General features: G+C 53.1%; 2 protein-coding genes across 4 annotated transcripts in view; both read left to right on the top strand.

Annotated features, from left to right (window-relative positions):
• Window positions 1-1,939: 1,939 nt before the first annotated feature.
• On the top strand, window positions 1,940-4,414 carry LOC100930298 (tumor necrosis factor receptor superfamily member 6). Its single transcript, XM_031942572.1, has 3 exons — window positions 1,940-2,217; window positions 2,729-2,802; window positions 3,548-4,414. Exons 1-3 carry the CDS (start codon window positions 2,114-2,116, stop codon window positions 3,952-3,954), a joined length of 585 nt encoding a protein of 194 aa, XP_031798432.1. The 5' UTR covers window positions 1,940-2,113; the 3' UTR covers window positions 3,955-4,414.
• Window positions 4,415-8,799: 4,385 nt separating this feature from the next.
• The window catches only part of CARS1 (cysteinyl-tRNA synthetase 1), a 37,388-nt gene continuing 25,219 nt past the window's right edge, over window positions 8,800-20,968 (top strand). The window contains exons 1-2 of one of the 3 annotated variants that reach the window (XM_031942515.1): window positions 8,800-9,299; window positions 13,942-14,187. In XM_031942515.1, the coding sequence (XP_031798375.1) occupies window positions 9,281-9,299; window positions 13,942-14,187 (265 nt within the window). In that variant the 5' untranslated portion in view covers window positions 8,800-9,280. Of the gene's footprint in view, window positions 9,300-9,441; window positions 9,608-13,941; window positions 14,188-20,968 lie in introns of those variants that run through there. The other 2 variants (XM_031942516.1, XM_031942517.1) reach the window with 2 other exon arrangements.

The following is a 20,968-nucleotide window of genomic DNA, read 5'->3' as shown; positions in this document are numbered from 1 at the left end:
AGGAGTTATAAGGCCAATTAGGTTCCAAGTTAAATTTACATGAACCTAAGGCTTAAAACCAAAGGTTAACTCCGGATGATTCCTTGAAATGGGAGGGGAAAAATGGAAACCCTTGAAATTCTAACAAGAAAAGGAAACAAATTTTAAAATTTTGTTTTCAAATAAATTGGTGGACAACCCTAAACAAAGGGACCTTGAAGGGGGCTTTTGACCCAAGAAGCTGGGACCATTGTTTTCCCTTTCCCCCTGGAAAGGGGTCCCCAACTTGGCATTTGGGACCCCACCCTGGGATTTTTAGCCCACCCCCACCCCCTCCCATGAAAATTGAGGGAAAACCTAATTTGCCCTCTGGGAATTTTCAAAGTTGCCCCTTTTCCATGGGAGTTGGGATTTCAGCCATTGATCCCCGCCCTTTCGGTGGGATGTTGTTTGGGATTTAATGTGTTGGTAGTGGGAAATTGGGTGATTGTGGGGTTGGAAATTGGGAAAAGAAATTTTGGGGAATTGTGAGGGAGTTTATTTTGGGGAGTTGAATTGTTTAAGTTATTTTTGTTGGAAGTGTTTTTGTTCAGGTTTGGGGGGGTTTTTAGAAGAATTGGGGGTTGAGTGTGAGGGAAGGGGGGGGGGAAATTTTGTAGTGGTTGGGAAAAAAAATTTTGGAATTTGGGTATTTGGAAAGGTGGGGGAAAAAGGAAGGTTTGGGGGGGGGTTTTTTTCATTTCTTTGGGGTTTGGGAAGGGTGGGGGGAAATTTTCTAAATTTAACCTTGCTGTTTTCCGGGATGGGGAAAACCCTAACCGGGGCCCTGTGTTTTAAAAAACAAAATTTCGAGGACCTTGCAAAAGGGCTGGGTACAAACCCAAGGGGAAAAACCCAGGCCCTGCCTCCCCGGGGGTTTGGGGGGAGGTTTTGGGGCGTGCGGGAGGGAATGGGCCCCCCCAAAAAAAAAAGCCCGGAAAGGTTTAACCTTTTTTGTCTTTCCCAAAGGCACCCCGGGGGCCCCTCCTTTAAACCTTGGGAGGTTTAATGCCCTGGAAAAAGGAAAAAACTTCCCCTTGGCCCCCCCAAAAACCCCTTCCAAGGGCGGGGGATCCAACCTTCCAAAAACCGGGAAAAGGGCCCCCAAAAGCCTTTTAAAACCCCGGCAGTGGGCCCCAAAGGGGCCTCAGCGGTAGCCCCAACTAAAATGGGGGAGGGGGCAAACCCCTGGAATTCCCCACACCCAGGCCTTTCCCGGGGGGCCCTAGACCCCCCCCTTGGGGCCCTCCCACGGGGCCCTTTGGGGTTTAAAAACCCCTTTGCCCCGTTTTTAAACCCCCCGGAGGGGCCCAAAAGAAACGAAAGGTCCGGGAAACCTGGTTTAGGGGCGGGCCCCTCCTTGGGGTTAAAAGGGGGAAAAAAGGGGCTTTTGGGGGCGGAAAGGGCGGGCCTTGGGTGGGTTGAGCCCTTTTTCCCAACCAAAGGACCAGAAATCCCAAAAGGGGGGAAAACGGGGGGTTTCTGGAAAAATTGGGATGCCCAGAGTTTGGGGGAGGGCGGGGGAAAGGGGCCTGAAAGGGGAAGAAGGGGAAAAGGGGTCCCTTTTCCCTAAAATTCCCCGTTTTTGGGGACCCCGGGCCCACTTTGGGGTTTCCCCCACTGAGGGAAGGCCCCCGCCCCTTCCCCCCACGGCCGAGGGGGGGGCAAAAAGAGGTTTTGGGAAACCCGGGGCCCCTCCCCGGGTTCGGGGGGGAAGGCCTTTAAGAGCCCCCGTTTTGTATGACGGGTTTCCACGCCCTCGGGGACAGAAGGGGACCCTTGGAAGCGAAGCTGGCTCAGCGGGGGCCTCGCGGGGGCGGCTCTGCCCAGGAGGCCGGGGACCAGCTGGGGGGGGGGTGACATCCCCACTGACGGGGGAAGCCTCCCCGCCCCCCCTCACTCCCAGCGGCCGCAGGGGGCTCGGGGTCACCCGGGGTCAGAGGCCCTGGGAGCAGCCGGGGCCCCCTCCCCCCGTATCGGTGGCCACGTGACCCACGCGCCCCCCGGGGCCTTTGGCGGTTGGGGGAGGCTCCCCTGGAGCGGCCGCCCCCGTGTTATATTGACCCCAGACTCTCCCTCTCTGACAGAGCAAGAGATGGTGATTCCATGTCACAGGGAGAGCGACACCCGGTGCCGGTGTAAAGCCCGAGACTATTGTGAGGGGCAGAACTGTACCACCTGCCGGCCCTGCAGGACAAGGTGGGGCCGGGACAGAAGACCCGGGGGCTTCTGGGGGCCGGAGAGGGGCGGGGCTGTGGGATGGGGATGGAGACTTCTGATAGGCGCAACCAATCGGATCGATGGACCAGAGACTGCTCTGATTGGGTGGCTTGGAGAACCTGGGGGCGGGGCTTCTCGCTGATATCAGGCTGGGATGACACCTGGAGAGCACTGTCTGGGAGCGGGGAGGACGCAAGGGGGGAGGGGAGCCCCAGAGAGGACGAGGGCAGGGGGGGAGGGGACAGCGCTCCTTTACTTTCCCTCAGAGAGTTTCCAGCCCGCCCTTTATGGGACTCTGGGTTCCCACTCTTGTCTCCCTCCCCCACCCCCTCTGCCCTCCCCGAGTGGTCACGTGCTGCTCTGCCCGAACCCTTCCCCCCCCCCCCCGAGACCCCGCTGAGGGGGGAGGGCAGAGGGAGGGGCAGGTCCCCCCGGTCCTGTCCTGCCACAATCCCCCAGGGTCCTGAGCCTCCCTCTTTTCTGGTTCCAGGTGCCCAGAGGGAGAAGAGCTTCTCCAAGGATGCACCAACACAAGTGACATAGTGTGTGGGATCCCTACAACAGGTGAGGGGGGGCGGGGAGCAGCACACTCCTGTCAGAAGGGGCCCGGTGTCCCCGTGGGGCCCTGGGGGCGGTCGGGCAGAGGTCCGGAGTGTGTCTGGCCTCAGGGCTCCCCTGGGCTGGGCAGAGCCCCCCGCCTCCGTCTATTTGGCCACCCCCTGAGTCCAAGAATTCCTCAGAGCAAGAAGGCCCTCAGGGCGCCCAGCTAACCCTACACCTGAATGAGGGGGAAGCCCCCCGCAAGTGCCCTGGAAGGCCCTGGAGCTGGAGGAAGCCCCTGAGTCATCCAGGCCAGAGGTTTCCCCAAGAGCCAAAGCTCCACGCCCAGGTTCCCGGTGTCAGAGGCGGGACTTGGCATTGACTCCTCTGCCCCTAGAGGGAGACCCTCTTTCCAGGGCACTTGGCCAGTTAACACCCCCCACCTGCGCCTCTGAGGGAGCTGTCCAAGTCCCAGCGGGTGTGGCCAGGCCATCTGGGGCCTCTTCTCCCTGGGCTTGGGTGTCTGGTCCCATTAGGAGATGACCCAGTGATAGGGCCACCCCAAGCCCCCCCAAGGTCCTATTAGAAGAGAAGCAAGATTTGAATCCAGGTCTCTGGACTATAGTTCAAGGCTCTTTCCTGGCCCCAGTGACCGTTCTTTGTCGCCCTGCCCGGTATCACTGTCAGAGGTGGGGGGGAGGTGAGAGGTCGCCTTGGGATGGGCTCCATGCTTCCCCTCATGGGCTCATTCTCTGCCTTCTTCTTGTAGGAGGCCCCAACAACTCATGGCTTTGGCTTCTGCTTCTGATTCTGCCGATTGTGGCCATGGTCGGTTTCATCATTTGGGACGTCCGGAAGTGGAAGTCTTCAAGATCAAGGCCATCCTGGGCAGTAACTGTTGAGGGGCAGGTCAATTCTCCCAGACCCTCCACAGCATCTGAAGGAGCCACAGGGCAGCCTTTGCTGACTCAGATGTTGGAGATTGAGAATGAGATAAATTGTAGACAGAGAGAAGAGGAGGGAGGTCAGAGAACAGCAACGGCCTCCCAGTCTCCTTGTCTCAGCCCCTCACAAGGGGGGATCCATTCTGGGTTAGACCTCCAGCAGCCACTGCCTGATGGCTCCCAGGTATTGCAACAGCTCCAGGGTGTTCTGGGCCGTTCCCCTGGCTCCTGAAGGAGAGCTGCAGAGCGAGGAGGCCCGAGGACTGAATTGGGGTCACAGGGTAGCACTTTCGCCTTCCTTTTCTCTATCCATTTTGCTTTGATTTTTCTTGTGCCGCCATGAATGTTTACAAGAACTGCCCATACTCTGCCAGCTGTGCCAAGGGGCTCCTGCTGCTCCTCCCCAAGTCTACTACAAGTTCCAGTGGGGCCGGGCGTTTCTATTGGGACCTCAGTGAGCTGCTGGTATGTTGGGGCTGGGACCCAGGTCTCCCCTTTACCCCATGTTACCTTTTCCCTCCAGCTTTAAGCAGGTGCTTCTGAAGGATCTTTTTTTGTTTGTTTGTTTTTGCTTCTGAAGGATCTTACTTTAAAATGCCCAAAGAGCAATAGTGTGCAATTAAATGTGTTATAGTATTCATTGGGTTATTTGTGCAATTAAATATATCTGAGCGTCAGTGTTTTCATGTGAATTGCTTTCCAATCATTTTTTATTTCAAAATGAGTCACTGTGTGTTCCCGGCCCTGTGTGCACGCCCTATGGCCTCCCTCCCTGTCCCTTCTGCTTGCGCTCATTATTTCCGCACTTGTTGCTTGCCGAGCCCGGCAGCCGTGGGGGTGCCGGCGACGCCTCGGAAGCGGTGACGTTCCCACCACAGCCCCCCGCTCGCCACGGGCTGCGGCCCGGATGCCGGTGTGAGTGGCGCGCTCGGCCGGCCCCGGGTGCAGGTGCTGAGCAGGACCGCTGTTCTCCCCATTCAGAGACTGGGGGCTCACGAGCCGTCCCCCTCACTTCCCATGGCTGAATCATCGCCGAGGTCATCCCTATAAGGAGTGTTAGGGGAAGTGAAGGCACGTGGCCAAGGCTGGCCCTGAACTGTCTTCAATCCTGGGTCCTGGGACATCTGTCAGCCCAAGGAAGGGGCCTTGTAGGGCCTCTGTGTGTAAACACACGCTATAGAATGAGTCCTACTGACCTGCCTCTGGGACCTGGATCAGGCCACTGGATGCTCCCAGCCGCCGCCCCCTCCCCGGAATGTTCAGCGCTGTGCCCATCCTCAGCAGGAAGCAGTTTCAGAGAGGAGACCGTCGCCCCTAATGGACTTTGAGCCCCATTGATTTGGGAGGAACGGAGAATGACTGCGAATGCTGGCTGGGCCCCCTTTCTCTGTGCATTTAGGAATAGGATGGAAAAGGTTGGGTCAAAATTGGGTAACTGTTGCTGTAACGGTGCTTGTGGTTTGTATCTGCATTATCTCATTGGATACAATGTTCCCTTCAGAACGTATAATTATTTGAGGAGTCTTTGCATAAGTCCCAGCATAGAAAACCCCTCCTGTTCTAGTGTGAGCTGCCTGCTTGACAACTGGGGCCCTATTTACTTCCCCTTGGATGATTCCTGAGATAAAACAAAAGGGGAGGAGAAGAAATAAAGGACCAGGGAAGCTGGTGGATGTTTCCCCAAAGCACAGGAAAGATGGGAAAATGCCTTCATCAAACAGCTCACCCAGGGATTAGATGGCAGGGACAGCAGCCGGGGGGTGGGGGTGGGAAGCGGACTTGGCAATAGTTAACTTTGAACCCTTGTTCGGTTGGAATCAGCCTGGCCGACTCGGGGTCTGGAAGTGTTTTGGGATGGCCTGTTCTCGGGAACCGCCAGAAATCGCCCTTGGAAATCTCCAAGGCACAGGACCCGGTTTGTGACCGAAAGTCTCTCTGATCAGGCCTCCAGCTCCTTAACTCGTATTTCAGCATCCTCTAAGGACGTGGCAGTTTGCCTTCGGGCCTCTGGGAGCTCACGGTTTGCCTGCCTTGATGGTCTAAGTGTGCATCCTCCCACTCCCACTCCTCCTTTCTGTCACAGTGTTCCCGTCCTCCCGGGTGGGGACGAGTGGGGCCCATCCTTACCCTCTTAGAGTCTCTGGCCGCTGTGCAGTGCCCCCTACAAGCAGATGCTGGGTTAAGCACACAAATGACTGCAGTCCTAACTCACAATGAACTGTCCATCTCAAACTGGACTCCCTGGCTGCGATGGGGCTCTGGAGCTGCAGAGGATCGCACGTGCTCTTCTTGCAACGGGAAGGCCTCTGTGCCGCCCTGATCAGGATTGCTGTTACAGCTCTGGGGTTATCAGGGAGATGCTCGCCCTCGCTGTGGGTCCTCGCACCTTTTCTAATTTTATTTTAACTTCCCTGCTCTGGGTAGGGTCAGTCAAAATCATGGTGCTGAGACCCTCCAGGTGTCTGGGAGGATGATTCCATGGTTTGAATACCCACGAGAGAGAGTGTGGAATTCTACCTCAGTTTCCCTGAATTGTTACACCCTGAGTGGAATTCTTGTGACCACCTCCCCCTTCCTTGCCCGAGTGGGACCAAGGGAATTGGGGCCTCGGAGCTCTGGCCACTCACATTCCAAAGTCATAAAACTCCAGATGGCTCAAATGTCGGGGTATCTCCTCCCCCAGACGCCCGTCTCCTGTTCCCGAGCTTCCTGACCCCCAAACGGTCAGAATCAAAAAGTTAGGGCCATTTCCTGGAATTTCCACTCACCTTGCCTTTGTTTCCCTGGTAGCTGGATTCCTATAAAAGTCTCTGGAATTAAGTGCTTGGGGCTGGATGCTTTGAGACCAGAGTCCCACCGGGCTGGCTGGCTTCAGCTAGTCCAAATTCGCCCTATTGAAATATTAGAATCCCTAATCTCTGTCTTGCCTCAGTTTCTCTAGCATCACAGCTGCAAGATTAGAAATAAGATGCTGCCCAGGAAATGTAAAGGAAATTGTTCCTGAATTCATCAGTCAGTGGGTGGAGTTCGTGGCCTGATCTTCTGTCTTACACTTAGGGAGAAAGGAGACATGATGGGGGGGGGGAGTAGGGGATATGGGGTGGGGGGAGGAGCCAAAGACTGAGGTGAGCTCACCCCCAAAGGGATTCAGCCAAGAAGGTAGCGGCCATTTAAGCTCAAGGATTGACATGACTTGGATTTCTGAGTGGACACAGTAAGGTGGGCTTCCCCACGACCCCCACAGGGGTGAGACTGGGAAGTTGAAGTGATCCCCATCAGTGCCTTTCTCCTTCCCTAACTCTTCTCCATACCTGGGCTTTCTCTGCCCGCCCCCCACCCAGTGACCCAGGACACCTCATCAGGAGGCCAGACAGCAACATAAGAGTTAGCTCCAGCCCATTTCCCAACTGTCTCTAAGCTGATGATTGCTGGTTCTTCCCTAAACTCACCTTGGCTCTAGCATCTTCACCACCTTTCAGCCAATTTGGAGACTGAACTGTCCAGGAGCCATCTGAACAGCCTTCACGGCCTCCCCCCCAAACCCTTCCCCCCTCCCTGTCACTGAAGGCCGTTTCCCCAGTGTCAGCTTGAAGTCTCCCCTCAGTCGCTCTGAGGGAAACCCCAAAACTCTTTCTCTCTCTGACTCTGGGAGGGAGCCATGGGGTAGAGCACGATTCTGCCTCTGGGAAAGGCCTGTCCCAGGGGACCAAGACAAAGTGGTTTCATTCTGTTATCTTGGTGGGACCAGTTGAGTCAGGGACCACTCCCTACTTAGCTCAAATTTAAGTAATCTCATTTAGCTGCAGATCTAGATTTCTATGGACCCTTATTGCACTGAAGACTGGCTCAGGACCCCTCTCAGTAAGTGGTCTCATCTAGGCCTGGGGACGGTGACAGCACTGAGGGAATCTAACTCCCTTAAAACTTCAGTTTCAAGATTTCCTTATAAAAATTTATATTCATATTTATATGTAATATAAAAATATTATATTTATATATAGCATACACAAATATTTATATATAATACATATAAATACAATATTTAAGTATCAAATATTTATATATTTATTAAAAAATTTTAAACTCATTTCTTTGCAGAGGCCCTAACATGCCATGCCAAGGAACCTCTCTCCCTGGCAGAAGCTGCCACCCTCTGCCCGCTGAAATGAGACTCTCCTTCAGCGTTACTCCCTCGTTCTCTCTATTTCCCTAACAAGATCTCCTTCACTTTCTCTGCCAGGATAGGATTTTCCTTCTAAAAACTTTACCTCTCTGCCAGGACCTTGCCACCCAGGAATTCAGCCTTTCTGTTCCTGCAGAGCAGAGGCTGACGCCAGTGCCCGAAGTAAACTTCTTTTACCAGCCTAGCTTTCCGGGTTTGTAAATTCCTTTACGAAGGACCTCTGCGCCGACCAAGGGGCTCCCACAGGTCCCTGCCCCGCCCGTGCCAAGGGGCTCCCACAGGTCCCTGCCCCGCCCGTGCCAAGGGGCTCCCACAGGTCCCTGCCCCGCCCGTGCCAAGGGGCTCCCACAGGTCCCTGCCCCGCTCGTGCCAAGGGGCTCCCACAGGTCCCTTGCCCGCCAAGGGGCTCCCACAGGTCCCTGCCCCGCTTGTGCCAAGGGGCTCCCACAGGTCCCTGCCCCGCCCGTGCCAAGGGGCTCCCACAGGTCCCTGCCCCGCTCGTGCCAAGGGGCTCCCACAGGTCCCTGCCCTGCGCCGACCTCATCATCTGAGGACCCGGCTGGAACCTCTTTTAATCTTGCCCATTGGGTTACCCACTAATTAATCCCCCCTTCCCACGGGCGTCCCCTCAGGACAAATGCTGCAGTGACTGGGGGGGAGGGGTGGCGGGGGGAGGGGTGGCGGGGGGGGGAGGGGTTCTTTGGGTTCCCCGGTCCCCCTCCAGCCAGGCCGGCCTTCCCCCGGCCAGGGCGTCCTTCCCTCCTCCCCCGGGGCCCAGGTTCAGGGCCCCCCCTTTTCCGATGCAGACCCTCCATCTCCCCGCCCCCAGCCCCGCTCCCCAGTGGCCTGCGGGCTCCTTTTCCGTGCTAGCGTTGAGCGCGGCGCAAAGAACACAGTAGGTGCTCAATAAGTGTTGATCGATACACGGTTTAATGCTCTCCTTTGGAGGATTGTTGGTTTTTTTCCTTTTTTTCCCCAAATTTTCGAAGGGTGAAGGGCAAGCCAGGACCCCGGGACAGAGAGCCCCCTCTCCCCTCCCCACAAAGTAAGCTGCGGCGGAGCTCAGTTTCCTTAAGTTTCCCCAGAGGGTCCCCGGGTGGGGCGAGCTGGGTTGGCGGCATCCTCTGGGGCAAGACTACATTTCCCGGCATGCCTCGCGCCGGGGCACTCTCCGCCCACTCCATCCTCTTGTTCTTGCTGGGCGTCGGGCGGACGCTTAGCAACGCAGGCTGTCCCGGAAGCGGTGCTGGCGGAGCAGGGCGGGACTTCCGGGGCCGGAGCCGTGGGTTGCATCAGCTTGGAAGGCTCGGGGGTTGAGGAATCGGACGAGATCCGGACGTGGAGCCGCGAGCGGAGCGGGAGACGAGCCCGGGCCATGGCGGGGAGCGAGCCAGGTGCGCGGGGCTGGGGATGGGGGGCTAGGGGAGAGCGGGCAGGGGGAGCGTCACAGTGGGGAGGGAGGGCGAGCCCTTCGTCAGCGTGGGGGTCACAGTGGGAGGGCCCGGGCTGAGCCGCCCCCGTCAGTCCGGGGGTCATAGGGCAGAGGGCAGCCCGGGGTCACGCCGGGGGGCGGGGGAGGACGCGGCCGGCTGCTCCCGAGGGGTCGGGGCTCTCGGAGACCCGGGCGCCCGTGCAGCCCTCCCCGCGGGGGCCGCCCCCGAACCCCCACCGCCATGAGCCCCTCCCCTGGGGCCCCCATCAGGTGCCGGGCCCTGCTGAGCACGGGGAGCGGGCGGGGGGCTGCGGGCAATGAGCAGGGCCGGGGATGGCGGTGGGAGGGCAGGAGCATGTGCTGGGGGTGGGGGGCGCCCGTCCCCAGAGGGAGACTCCGCGCTGCCTCCGAGAGCGGGCCCGCGCCTCCCAGAGCGCCCACAATACCCCCCCCCAGGAGCTGCCAGCTGGGGGGGGTCAGGGCGGGCTTCCCGGAGGCGGCGGCCACGCCACGGGGAGCAGGAATTGTGGGGGTGCCCCGCCCGGACTCAGCTGGGGCCCTGGGGGCAGCTCGGGAGCCCGGAAAAGCTCCCTTGGGCCGCGTTACGAGGGCTTCCATCCGGGCTCCCGCCCCCTCCCGGAGCCGCCTCGGCCGCTTTCAGGGGGTGATGCCCTGAGACTGACGCGGCCAGAGCTTCCGGGTCCGGGGGGTGGGGGGCGTCCTGGGGCTGCTTTATCCGGAGGCCGCCGCGCAGCCAGCGAGTAAAACCGGCCCGAGCTGGGGCCTCTTCCCTTCCTACAGACGCTCTTAAAAGCACCTCCGACCCCTCCCAGGACACCTTGGGGCTTCCGGGCCACATTTCTTTCTTAAGCATCAGATTCCAAGTGTTTGCATTTCCTCTTCGTTTGGATGTAGCCAGGAGCCTGCCGGGCCCTCCCAGAGGCCTTTGCTCCCAGGTGCAGCTGCCCGGCCTCCGGGGAGGAGAGGAGACTTTCTGAGGCCGGTGCCATTAAGTGAACTGAGAGATCCACTCCCTCCCTCCCTCCCTCCCTCCCTCCCTCCCTTCCTCCCTTTCTTCCTTCCTTCCTCCCTCCCTTCCTTCCTTCCTTCCTTCCTTCCTTCCTTCCTTCCTTTCTTCCTTTCTTCCTTCCTCCCCTTCCTCCCTCCCTCCTTCCTTCCTTCCCTTCCTTCCTTCCTTCCTTCCTTCCTTCCTTCCTTCCTTCCTTCCTTCCTTCCCTTCTTTCCCTTCCCCTTTCCTTCCCTCCCTTTCCCCCCCTCCTTTCCTTCCCCCTCCTCCCCTCCCTCCTCCTTCCTTCCTTCCTTCCTTCCTTCCTTTCTTCCTTCTTTCCTTCCCTTTCCTTCCCTCCCTTTCCTTCCCTCCCTTTCCTTCCCTTTCCTTCCCTCCCTTTCCTTCCTTCCCTTTCCTTCCTTCCCTCCTCCCTCCCTCCGTCCTTCCTTCCTTCCTTCCTTCCTTCCTCCCTCCCTTCCCCTCCTTCCTCCCTCCTTCCTCCCCTCCTTCCTCCTCCTTCCTCCCCTCCCTCCCTCCCTCCTTCCCTCCTTCCTTCCTTCCTTCCTTTCTTCCTTCCTCCCCTTCCTCCCTCCCTCCCGAGCCTCTGGGCAGTCCTGGAAGTGGGAGCCCCTTGCCTTCCCAGGGGCCCGGAAAGCTTGTTTTAGGCCGGTTCCGTGGGCACTGCTAAGGATCGGGCCAGGACAGCCTTCCCGGATTAGTCGGCCTCCCTCCCACAGACTTGCCTTTGGGGTTGGGGTGAGTCAGGGCTGTGCATTTTACCAGAGGACAAAAGCACCCCAAGGCTTGTGGCAAGTGCGGGTTCTTTGGGAGCCAACAGGCCGGGCTGGGCCGGGCTGCTTGGCGGGGCTTGCTGGGGCCCGCGGTCTGTCAGGGTGGCGCTGCCCACCAGGCCACCGGCCGCTCAGTTTGCCCACGCCCTGAGTCAGGCTTGACTAGTGGCCTGCTTCCAGCTGGTGGCCAGCACCCGGAGCCAGTCCACTCACAGTAGTCTCCTTGAGACCTGCTCCTCTCCGCCTCGGTGCTGGGGGGTCTCTGGCCATCACCCTCTCCCCACGCCCCATCCCTGTCGCTAGTCGCTGCTCTGAGAGCATCACCGCCCAGGAGAAGAGCCGTGACCCCCTTCCTGTTTCTCTTATCCGTGGATCTCACGTGCTGACCATGCTAGCCGTGGCTCTTCCCCCAGACCTGGGGTGCTGCCCCCCATGTTTCCTTCTCTTGGGCGACCTAGTCCCCCCCTCAGGCAGAGTCCTGGTCCTGGGCCTGGTTCTTGGCAAAAAGCTCCCTCAGCCGCTGCCGTGGAGATTGCTGGTGAGCGTCACGAGAATTGTGGTGCCGGAGTTTTTGCTGTTCATTCATTTTTCTGGGTGCGGGGCCTGCTCTGCGAGAGTCTCTGGGGATCGCTCCGGAGCACGGACCCGCTGAGAAGAGCCGGGTCTTCCCCAGTTGACCATCGCCGTTCTTGCTGTCGCCGTGTACGCCGAACTCCTGGTTCTTCTCGTTTCTCTCTGCGTCCATTTGTTTCAGTCTCTCCAGGCCTTTCTATCGCCGGCTTGTTCCTCATTTTTTACAATAATTTTCCGTCCCCTTCATGGATCACGGCTCGCCCGGCCATGCCCCGGATCACGGGCTTCCCCTCGTTCTCCCGTTCTTTGCTGGGCTGCCGCAGTTCTCTCCGCCCGGGCCGCCGGCAGCAGGTGCCGGTGCCAGTCGGGCGAGGGCAGCCTGGGCACAGCCCCATCCTCAGGGTGAGCTGGCCCGTCCCTTTGACCCCAGGAGAACGGCCTCCTTGACCCTGAAACGAGACCCAATTGTTTCTGGCTTGTCTGAGCCACGGCAGGTGGCTCAGCTTGGATGTGTCTCAATGACAAGTAGAGAGAAAGCGAATTCTGTGGTGGTGAGGAGGTCCTTCTGGCCTGGGGGGCCTGGGCCGGAGACCCCCCCCAGCCCTCTGTCCTGTGCCCTGGGCCGCAGATTCCCCCCGGCCCTGTCCTGTGCCCCAGGCTCTCAGCCCCTTTGGGCTTGGGAGCTTTCTTTTTTTTTTTTTTCCCCCGTGATTTATTTTTGTTTTATTTTTTTTATTTTTTATAATAAGTTTTTATTGCCAGAACCCCTGCCAGAGTAGTTTTTTACAACATTATCCCTTGCACTCACTTCTGTTCCAATTTTTCCCCTCCCTCCCTGCCTCCCTCCACCCCCTCCCCCACATGGCAAGCAGTCCTATACATGTTAAATAGGTTACAGTAGATCTTGGATACAATCTGTGTGTGCAGAACCGAACAGTTTTCTTGTTGCTCAGGGAGAATCGGATTCAGAAGGTAGAAATAACCCGGGAGGAAAAACAAAAATGCAAACAGTTTACACTCATTTGGCTTGGGAGCTTTCTGATGGGAGTCAGTGACATCTTAGGCCCTGTCCCAGAGGAGCCGGCCATGGGCCCTCTTAGCTCTGGGCTCCCCGGGGGCGGCTGCCGGAGGCTCCGGAGGATTGTTAGTGGCACAGAAGGCATCGTGAGTGCTCCAGAGGAGGATCCGCCGAAATAGGGACTCACCCCTGCGCAGGCCTCCCCCAGGGAGACGCAGTCGGGGCTGTGGCCCACAGAGCTTGGCTCCTGCTGTATACTTAATGAGCTCTCAACAAATACAAGCAGGGAGTGGGAGACAGAGAGGAGGAAAGGTTCTGGGGGCAGTCAGACTCCTCCTGCACCAAGCCACCAGAACGATGGGGTATGAGTGACACCCCAAAGGGCATTGGAGTCGGGGGCTGGTGTCCCAGGATCTGCAGGTGTAGACCCTCAAATCGAGGGGCAAAGGTTTTATAAAGCTGCTAAGGGAGGGCTAACACTTAACAACCTTGGGCAAGGAAAAGGGGTCCCGGCCATTACTGAGGGGAAAGACAAGCCCCCCCCCCGGGGGGGGGAAGTGTCCTTCAAGGGGAGCTGCCCTGAGGGGGGCAGGTAAATCTGCAGAGAAGTTGAGCAAGGAACCCACCCTGTATGCAGATCTTTAACCCGGGGGGGCTGATGGCATAGCTTGGCGTTCTGATTGGACGAAAAGGGGAGGCTTCTGGAGACCCCTGCCTGAGGTGGGCTTGGAATCCACCGCCCCTGGAGTGAAAGGCTCCTGCTCCCTTTGTGGAAACCCCCATGCTCCCCTCGTGGAAACTGCTGTGCTCATGCTCACCAGTCACACAGATCCCAGGGGGGGAACGCGGCTTTTGGGGGCCCTGTGTAAGTCAGCGTTTGCTAAACTTTTTTGGGCTTTCTTGGAGAGGAGGGAGGGGCTTAGAAGCCGCCCCCCCAGGGACCCCAGCACAGACTCCTTCTGTCCACATGGAGTGCTCTGGCCTCCCCCTGCCCTCCAGCTGCTTCTCACTGCGAGGGGGCTCAGACAGAAGGAGCTGGGCCCACCTTAAAGTACCCCCCGAGAGTGAGGGAGGATACAGGTGGGGCCCAGGAGGCTGAACCAGCCAGGAGAACCCGCTCAGGAGGCCGGCCTTGCTCTCAGCCTTGGGAGGAGGCCCAAGGCGGCCCCCCGCCCCCATCGCTGACTGATGGCTTGTCCCTCTGTTTCCACAGCTCCCGGCCTCAACCATATTCTGAGCATTAGTGAAGAGGAGGCCAGGCTGGAGGCTCTGAATGAGCACCTCAGCACCCGTAGCTACCTGCAGGGCCACACCTTCTCCCAGGCCGACCTGGAGGTCCTCGGGCAGCTGACGGGCCCGCCCGGGGACCGGCACTTCCACGTGGCTCGGTGGTTCAGGCACATACAGGCCCTGTCTGGCGGGAGCCGTGGCGTGCAGGAGCCCCCCCGACTCCAAGCAAGTGAGTAGCAATGTGAGGCGGGGGGGCCGAGGCGGGAGCGCCCCCTCTGTGCCCCTCAGAGGCAGTGCCTGGAGACAGAGCCCCCTGGGAGTGGACTCAGAGAAGCTGCCGGGAGGAGCACAGACGGGCCGGGGGCCACTTTCGGCGCTGGCCCGGTCCGAAATCCCCCACTGTGTCTGCCTGGCTCATCTCCCTCTCATTGGTAGAAGGGCCCAGCTGGGGAGAGCAGGGGCGCGGCGACCCCCTTCCCGCTGCCTAGCCCTGGGTCCTGCAGGAGACAGCATTCGAGCCTGTGGAAGGGCCCCCCCATCCATAACCGATAATCGACTTCTGATGGCATCTGGGGGAGTGGCCGGGGGACTTCCTGCCCCGCACAGTCTGGGGACGGTGGGATCTGGTTCTGATTGTGGGGACTCGTGTCGGAAAGCCTCCAGGAGTGGGGCACTGAGAGGAGGGAGCTCATTGAGGGCGGGCGTCTGGAGGCGTCCCAGCATGTTGGATGGAGGCCATCCCCCCATACGCCTCCATGATGACAGCGATCCGTTTCTTTTCATCGCGGTTACTGGCTCTGTAGCATCTACACCTTCCTCATGACCCTTGAGCAGATGGGGGCTTGGGACCCAGGCTCGGCTCCTAGGCCCCATCCCCTAGGAGTCCCACAGCCCAAAGCAGTGGGGGTGGAGCGGGCCTCTCACCCCAGCACGGTAGGTGGGGGTGGGGCAGGTCTGTCACCCCAGCATGGCAGGTGATGGGTGGGGCAGGTGGGGGTGGGGCAGGTTTGTCACCCCAACACGGCAGGTGGGGCAGGTCTGTCACCCCAGTACGGCAGGTGAGGGTGGGGCAGGTCTGTCACCCCAGCACGGCAGGTAACAAGGAACATCACAGGCCTGGCCAGAGGCACCTTTCATCTCAGGAGTTCAGAGACCCTGCGCGTTGCATCCTCCCAGGGAGAAAGCGATGGCGTTGGGGCTCGGTGAAAACCACTAATTATAGAGCATTTCACTTATTAAGCGATGGCCCTCATAGGCCTGGGGCACCGTCACGTTGGGGGAAAGAGGCTCTGTGGGGCCGGCCTCCGGGGCCAGCTTCCCCTCCTGACTGAGCTTCTACAGGGATTTGCTTCAGTTGGTGCCATTTGTCTCTGCGTCCCCTCCAGCATAATCCGTCCTGGTCTGGCCGTATAGACGCTGCCCCGCTGACCCCCTCCAGAGAGGAAGGACTGAGGCGGTCGTCACCTTTGCCATCTTCCTAATCGGGAAGCGGCCACTGAGAGAAAGAGTTTCTCCATGAATAAACCCATTTTGCCAAAACCTTGCTTGGAGGTTGGAATTCTTTCACAAAAAACTGGGAACCCCATCGTTGTTAGGGTGTCCCTCACCTCTCCATACAGGGAGCTAGCTGTTGGAGCCATTTTCCCCTGCAGAGAGGAACAGGGGTCCTGACTAGGTCCTAAGTGGCCAGGCCTGCCCCCAACTGCCTTCTGCCCCAGCCGAGGGATTTTTTTCTTTTAGTTTTCAACATGCCCTTTTCTGAGATTTGGAGTTCCAGATTTCCTTTGCTTCCCTCCGTGCTCCCCAAGACAGGGAGGAATCTGATGTAAGGGAACCGTGTAGGATCATATCAGACCTATTTCCATATTAGTCGTGTGTGACAGAGGACTCAGGAGGAAAGGGAAGAACCACGAGAGAGAAAGAACCCCAACGTGTCTGGAGTCCAGTGCACGTGCGGACTCCATGGTTCCCTGGATGGTAGTTTCCATCACAAGTCCTCTAGAGTTTTCGAAATCCTCAAGAACCCAGCCCTTGGTGCTGTGGGCTCCGTTCTTCTGGCTCTGCTCCCTTTGCTTGGCATCGGGCCATGGAAGTCTTTGCAGGTTTTTGTGAGATCCGCCAGCTCCTCATTTCTTCAACGCGATAATATAGGTTACGTTCTCTTCATATCCTACGGCTTGTTCAGCCAATTGATGAGCATCCCTTCCTTTGCCACTGCGAAGAACTGCTTTAAATGTTGGTTCTTTTCCCTTGGTTATGATCTCTCTGGGCTACAGAGAGTCTTGGAGTCATGTTTCTGTGTCAAAAGGCATGCGGTTTTTTACCCTTCGGGCATAATTCCAAATTGTTCTCCAGAATGGTTGGATCCATCCACAATTCCACCCACCATGTGCCAGTTTTCCCACATCTCCTTCAACATTTATCATGATCTTTTTCTCTCAGGTTATCCAAGCTGAGAGGAGTGAGGTGGGACTCAGAGTTGTTTTAATGTGCATTTTTCTTACCGATAGTGATTTAGAACTTTTTTCATGTGACCATAGATGGCTTTAATTTCTTCATCTGAAAATTGTCTGTTCATGTCCTTTCACCTTCATCAGCTGGGGAGTGACTTGTATTCTTGTAAACTTGACTCACTTCTTTCTGTATTTGAGAAATGAAGCCTTTATCACAAACTATATTTCTCAGGAAAAATTGTTCCTCTGCTTTTTGCTTTTTTTCTAATTTTGTGCAAAAAACTTTTTAATTTAACGTAACCAAAATTACCCATTTTGCACTTCATAATGTTCTCTATCTTTGGACATAAATTCTTGCCCTCTTCAAAGATCTGATTGATTAGTACATTTTGATCTACTAATTTGCTTACGGTATCACCCTTATATTTAAGTCACATCCTTATTAAGGTGTTGGTCAATGTCTGGTTTCTGTCATACTTTTTCCAGTTTCCCAGCAGTCAAATAGTGAGTTCTTATCCCATAAGCTTCAGTCTTTGAGTTTATAAAACAGTAAATTACTATAATCATTGACTATGTTTTGTGTCCCTAACCTGTTTACTGACCCACTAACCTATTTCTTAGCCAGCACCAACTGGTTTTGATAATTGCCACTTTATAATATAGTTTTAAACCAGTACAGCTAGACCACCTTTGCACTTTTTTTTTTATTAATTCCCTTGATATTCTTGATTTTTTTTGTTCTTCCAGGTGAATTGTTTTGTTTTCGTTTTTTTTTTTTTTTTTCCTAGCTCTATAAAATATTTTTTGGTAGTTTGATCAGTGTGGCACTTAATAAGTAAATTCATTTAGGTAGAATTGTCATGTTTATTATATTAGTTCAGCCTACCCATGAGAAATTGATATTTTCCCAGTTGTTTAGATTTGATTTACTGTGTGTGTGTTAGAAAAGTGTTTTGTAATTGTGTTTCCCGGGTTTGGCTTGGCAGGTGGACTCCCAAATATTTTATGTTGTCTGAAGTTATTTTAAGTGAAATTTCTTTTTCTATCTCTTGCTGCTGGCTTTGTTGGAAATATCTAGAAATGTGCAGATGATTTATGTAGGTTTGTTTCTTATCCTATGGTTTTGTTGAAGTTGTTAATTATTTTAAGTGGTTTTTTTAGTGGATTCTCTAGGATTCTCTTAGTACACATCTTATCTGCAAAGAGAGATTGTTTGATTTCTTCATTGCCTACTCTTAATTATTCTCTTATTGCTAAAACTAACATTTCTAGTACAATATTGGGTAATAGTGGTAAAAAGGGGCATCCTTGTTTCCTCCCTGGTCTTATTGGGATCCCTACTTACATATGCTTCCTGATGGTTTGAGATACTACTCATTTTAAGGAAAAACCCACGCTTTCTAGTGTTTTTTAGGAAGAATGAATGCTGTAATTTGTCAAAAACTTTTTCTGCTTCTATTAAAATAATCATGTGATTTCTGTTAGTATTTTTTTTAATTTTGTTTTAAATTTATGAAATAAATAACATAGGAGGATTTTTTTTTTAAAGATGCTTGTACAAGAAACCACAAATCTATATAATAAGTGGCTACCATGATTACTATTACATACACACACACATAAACACATATACTATGCTTTATATATGGCATATATAATGTATATATTATTTATCATATATTTATATATAGTAAAATTATTCTATTCTTCTATTTTTCAGTTCTCTGGATACAAATGACATCTTCTTTCATAGGTCCTTTGTAATTAATTTGAGTATTTATAATAGTCAAAATGACTTAATTGCTCAGTTGTTCTCAAAACAATATTGTATTACTGTATACAGTGTTCTCTTGGTTGTGCTCATTTTACTCTTCATTATTTTGAGCACGTCTATCCATTTTTTTTCTTCTAAAATCCATGAGCCCATCATTTCTTTTAGCACAGTAATATTCCATAATCATAAGACAACCTGGAACCACCTGGAAGGTCCCTCGCATTTTTATCCGTGTGTGTTAAACCTCTTCTACTTTCACATCTATTACCCATGATCCTACATCTGACACTTTGTAGTTCTGCCAGTGAAGGCATGTTGTTTGACATTGTTGAATCTCAGTGTGCTCATCTGCATTTAGGGGGCAATTATATTCTCAGTGTTACAAGATCAAAAGGAAGATTAAATGAGAAATGTACTTTAAGGACTCTGCAATCAGTCAAATAGTCAATAAACATTTAATAAGCACTTAATTCTGGGCAGAAGATAATCCCTGTCTGCCCATTAGCTCATAATATAACAGGGGAGAAGAGAGAAGCAAACAAATTTGAACAAACTCATTCAAGCAAAGATAAATGGAGAAGATAAGGAAGTCATTAAATTGAGAAGAGGCTTCCAATAAAACCATTTTTATTGGGACTATAAGGAAGAAGAACGTTCCAGGCACAGGAACTTAAGCTCAAGGCAAAACTTAGTGTGGTAGATAGTGTTGCTAATCTGTAAATTATATCTGATATCAGTATGAACTCCATAAATTGATCTGAGATTCTAAGAACTATAATAGAAACTCATATGAATATGGTGCCTGAAATTATGTGAATCCCAACATCATGGTCAGTAAGTAGTGTGACTGTAATTATTCTAGTATATGAAATTGAGCCTCAGAGAAGTTAAGTAACTTGGACAGGGTTACAAAGTTTTTAAGCAGAAGTACAATTCAGAAAATGGTTGGAAAGGTTTCCCCCTATACTAAACTGTTTCTCATAAAATATGTGTGTAGTTTTGTTTTTTTCCCAACCAATGCGCTTTTATTTATTTTAAAAATGTAAATCCAATATGGGCATACATATTTTTATAATTAAGATCAGATCAAAAAGAAAAAAATTTAGAAAGAAAATAAAATTCAAGCAAACAACAAAAAGAGTGGAAATGTTATGTAGTGATCCACATTCAGTTTCCACAGTCTCTGGGTGTAGATGGGTCTCTTCATCACAAGATCATTGAAACTGACCTGAATTGTCTTATTGTTGAGAAGAGTCATGTCCATCAGAATTGATCATCATATAGTATTGTTGATGAAGTATATAATGATCTCCTGGTCCTGCTCATTTCACTCGGCATCAGTTCATGTCAGTCTCACCAAGCCTCTCTGTAGTCATCCTGCTGGTCATTTCTTACAGAACAATAATATTCCATAACATTCATATACCGTCACTTATTCGACCATTCTCCACTTGATGGGCATGCATTCATTTTCCAGTTTCTTGCCGCTACAAAGAGGGCTGCTACAAAGATTTTTGCACATGTGGGTCCCTTTCCCTCCTTTAAGATCTCTTTGGGATATAATCTCAGAAGAGACACTGCTAGATCAAAGGGTATACGCAGTTTGATGGCCCTTTGGCCATCAACTATGCCTTTGGGCATAATTCCAAATTGCTCTCCAGAATGGCTGGATCCATTGGATTCCATCAACAGTGTATCGGTGTCCTAGTTTTCCTATATCCCCTCCAACATTTGTCATTATCTTTTCCTGGCATTTTAGGCAATGTGAGAGCTGTGTAGTGGTACCTCAGTTATCTTAATTTGCATTTTCCTGATCAATAGTGATTTAGAACACCTTTTCATATGACAAGAAATGGTTTCAATTTTTTTATCTGAAAATTGTCTGTTCATATCCTTTGACCATTTATCAATTAGAGAATGGCTTGAATTCTTACAAATTTGAGTCATTTTTCTGTTTTAGAAATGAGGCCTTTATCAGGACCCTTAAATGTAAAAATGTTTTTTCAGTTTATTGCTTCCCTTCTAATCTTATCTGCATTTGTTTTTTCAAAAACTTTTTTAACTCAATATAATCAAAATTATCTATTTGGTGTTTAGTAATGAATTCCAGTTCTTTGGTCACAAATTCCTTCCTTCTCCAGAGAGCTGAGTGATAAACTGCCTCGGCCCGCAAGGCAGAGTGTGTGGACCCTGGAAGAAAAGAGATAAGGGCAAGAGAGAGGGGACACACAAAATGGAGGCAAGTCAAATCATTCTGATGAAGCCTCATTTTAATGGGTGCAATAGTACAGATATATATAGCAGTAGAAAAGAAGGCAGGGTTGTTCAAACACCGTACAGGGTGGGGGTCCATGACAAAGGGTTGGCATCCCGCCCAAGGATGAGCTGCTTAGATGTTTCTGGTGGCAGGAAGCTTTATGATGCCATTAGGGGATGCCTAGATATCTGCCTATTCAAAGTTAGGATGTGATTAGGAGATTCCAGCCTATTCAAGGTTGGCCTTATGTGGCTGTAGATTAGTGCCGGCTCCCCACAATAAACTGTCCTATGTTCTCCTAATTTGCTTATAATATCATTATGTCTAAATCATGAACCCATTTCGACCTTAGGTATAGGTCCATGCCTAATTTCTGCCATACTAATTTCCAGTTTTCCCAGAAGTTTTTGTCAAATAGTGAATTTTTATCCCAAAAGTTGGGGTCTTTGGGTTTGTCAAACACTAGATTACAATAGTCATTGACTTTCATCCTGTGAACCAAACCTATTCTACTGATCAACTAGTC

This window comes from Sarcophilus harrisii, chromosome 6 (assembly GCF_902635505.1).
Source record: "Sarcophilus harrisii chromosome 6, mSarHar1.11, whole genome shotgun sequence".
Classification (NCBI taxonomy): Eukaryota; Metazoa; Chordata; class Mammalia; order Dasyuromorphia; family Dasyuridae; genus Sarcophilus; species Sarcophilus harrisii.
This window is presented reverse-complemented; position numbering and strand designations above follow the sequence as displayed.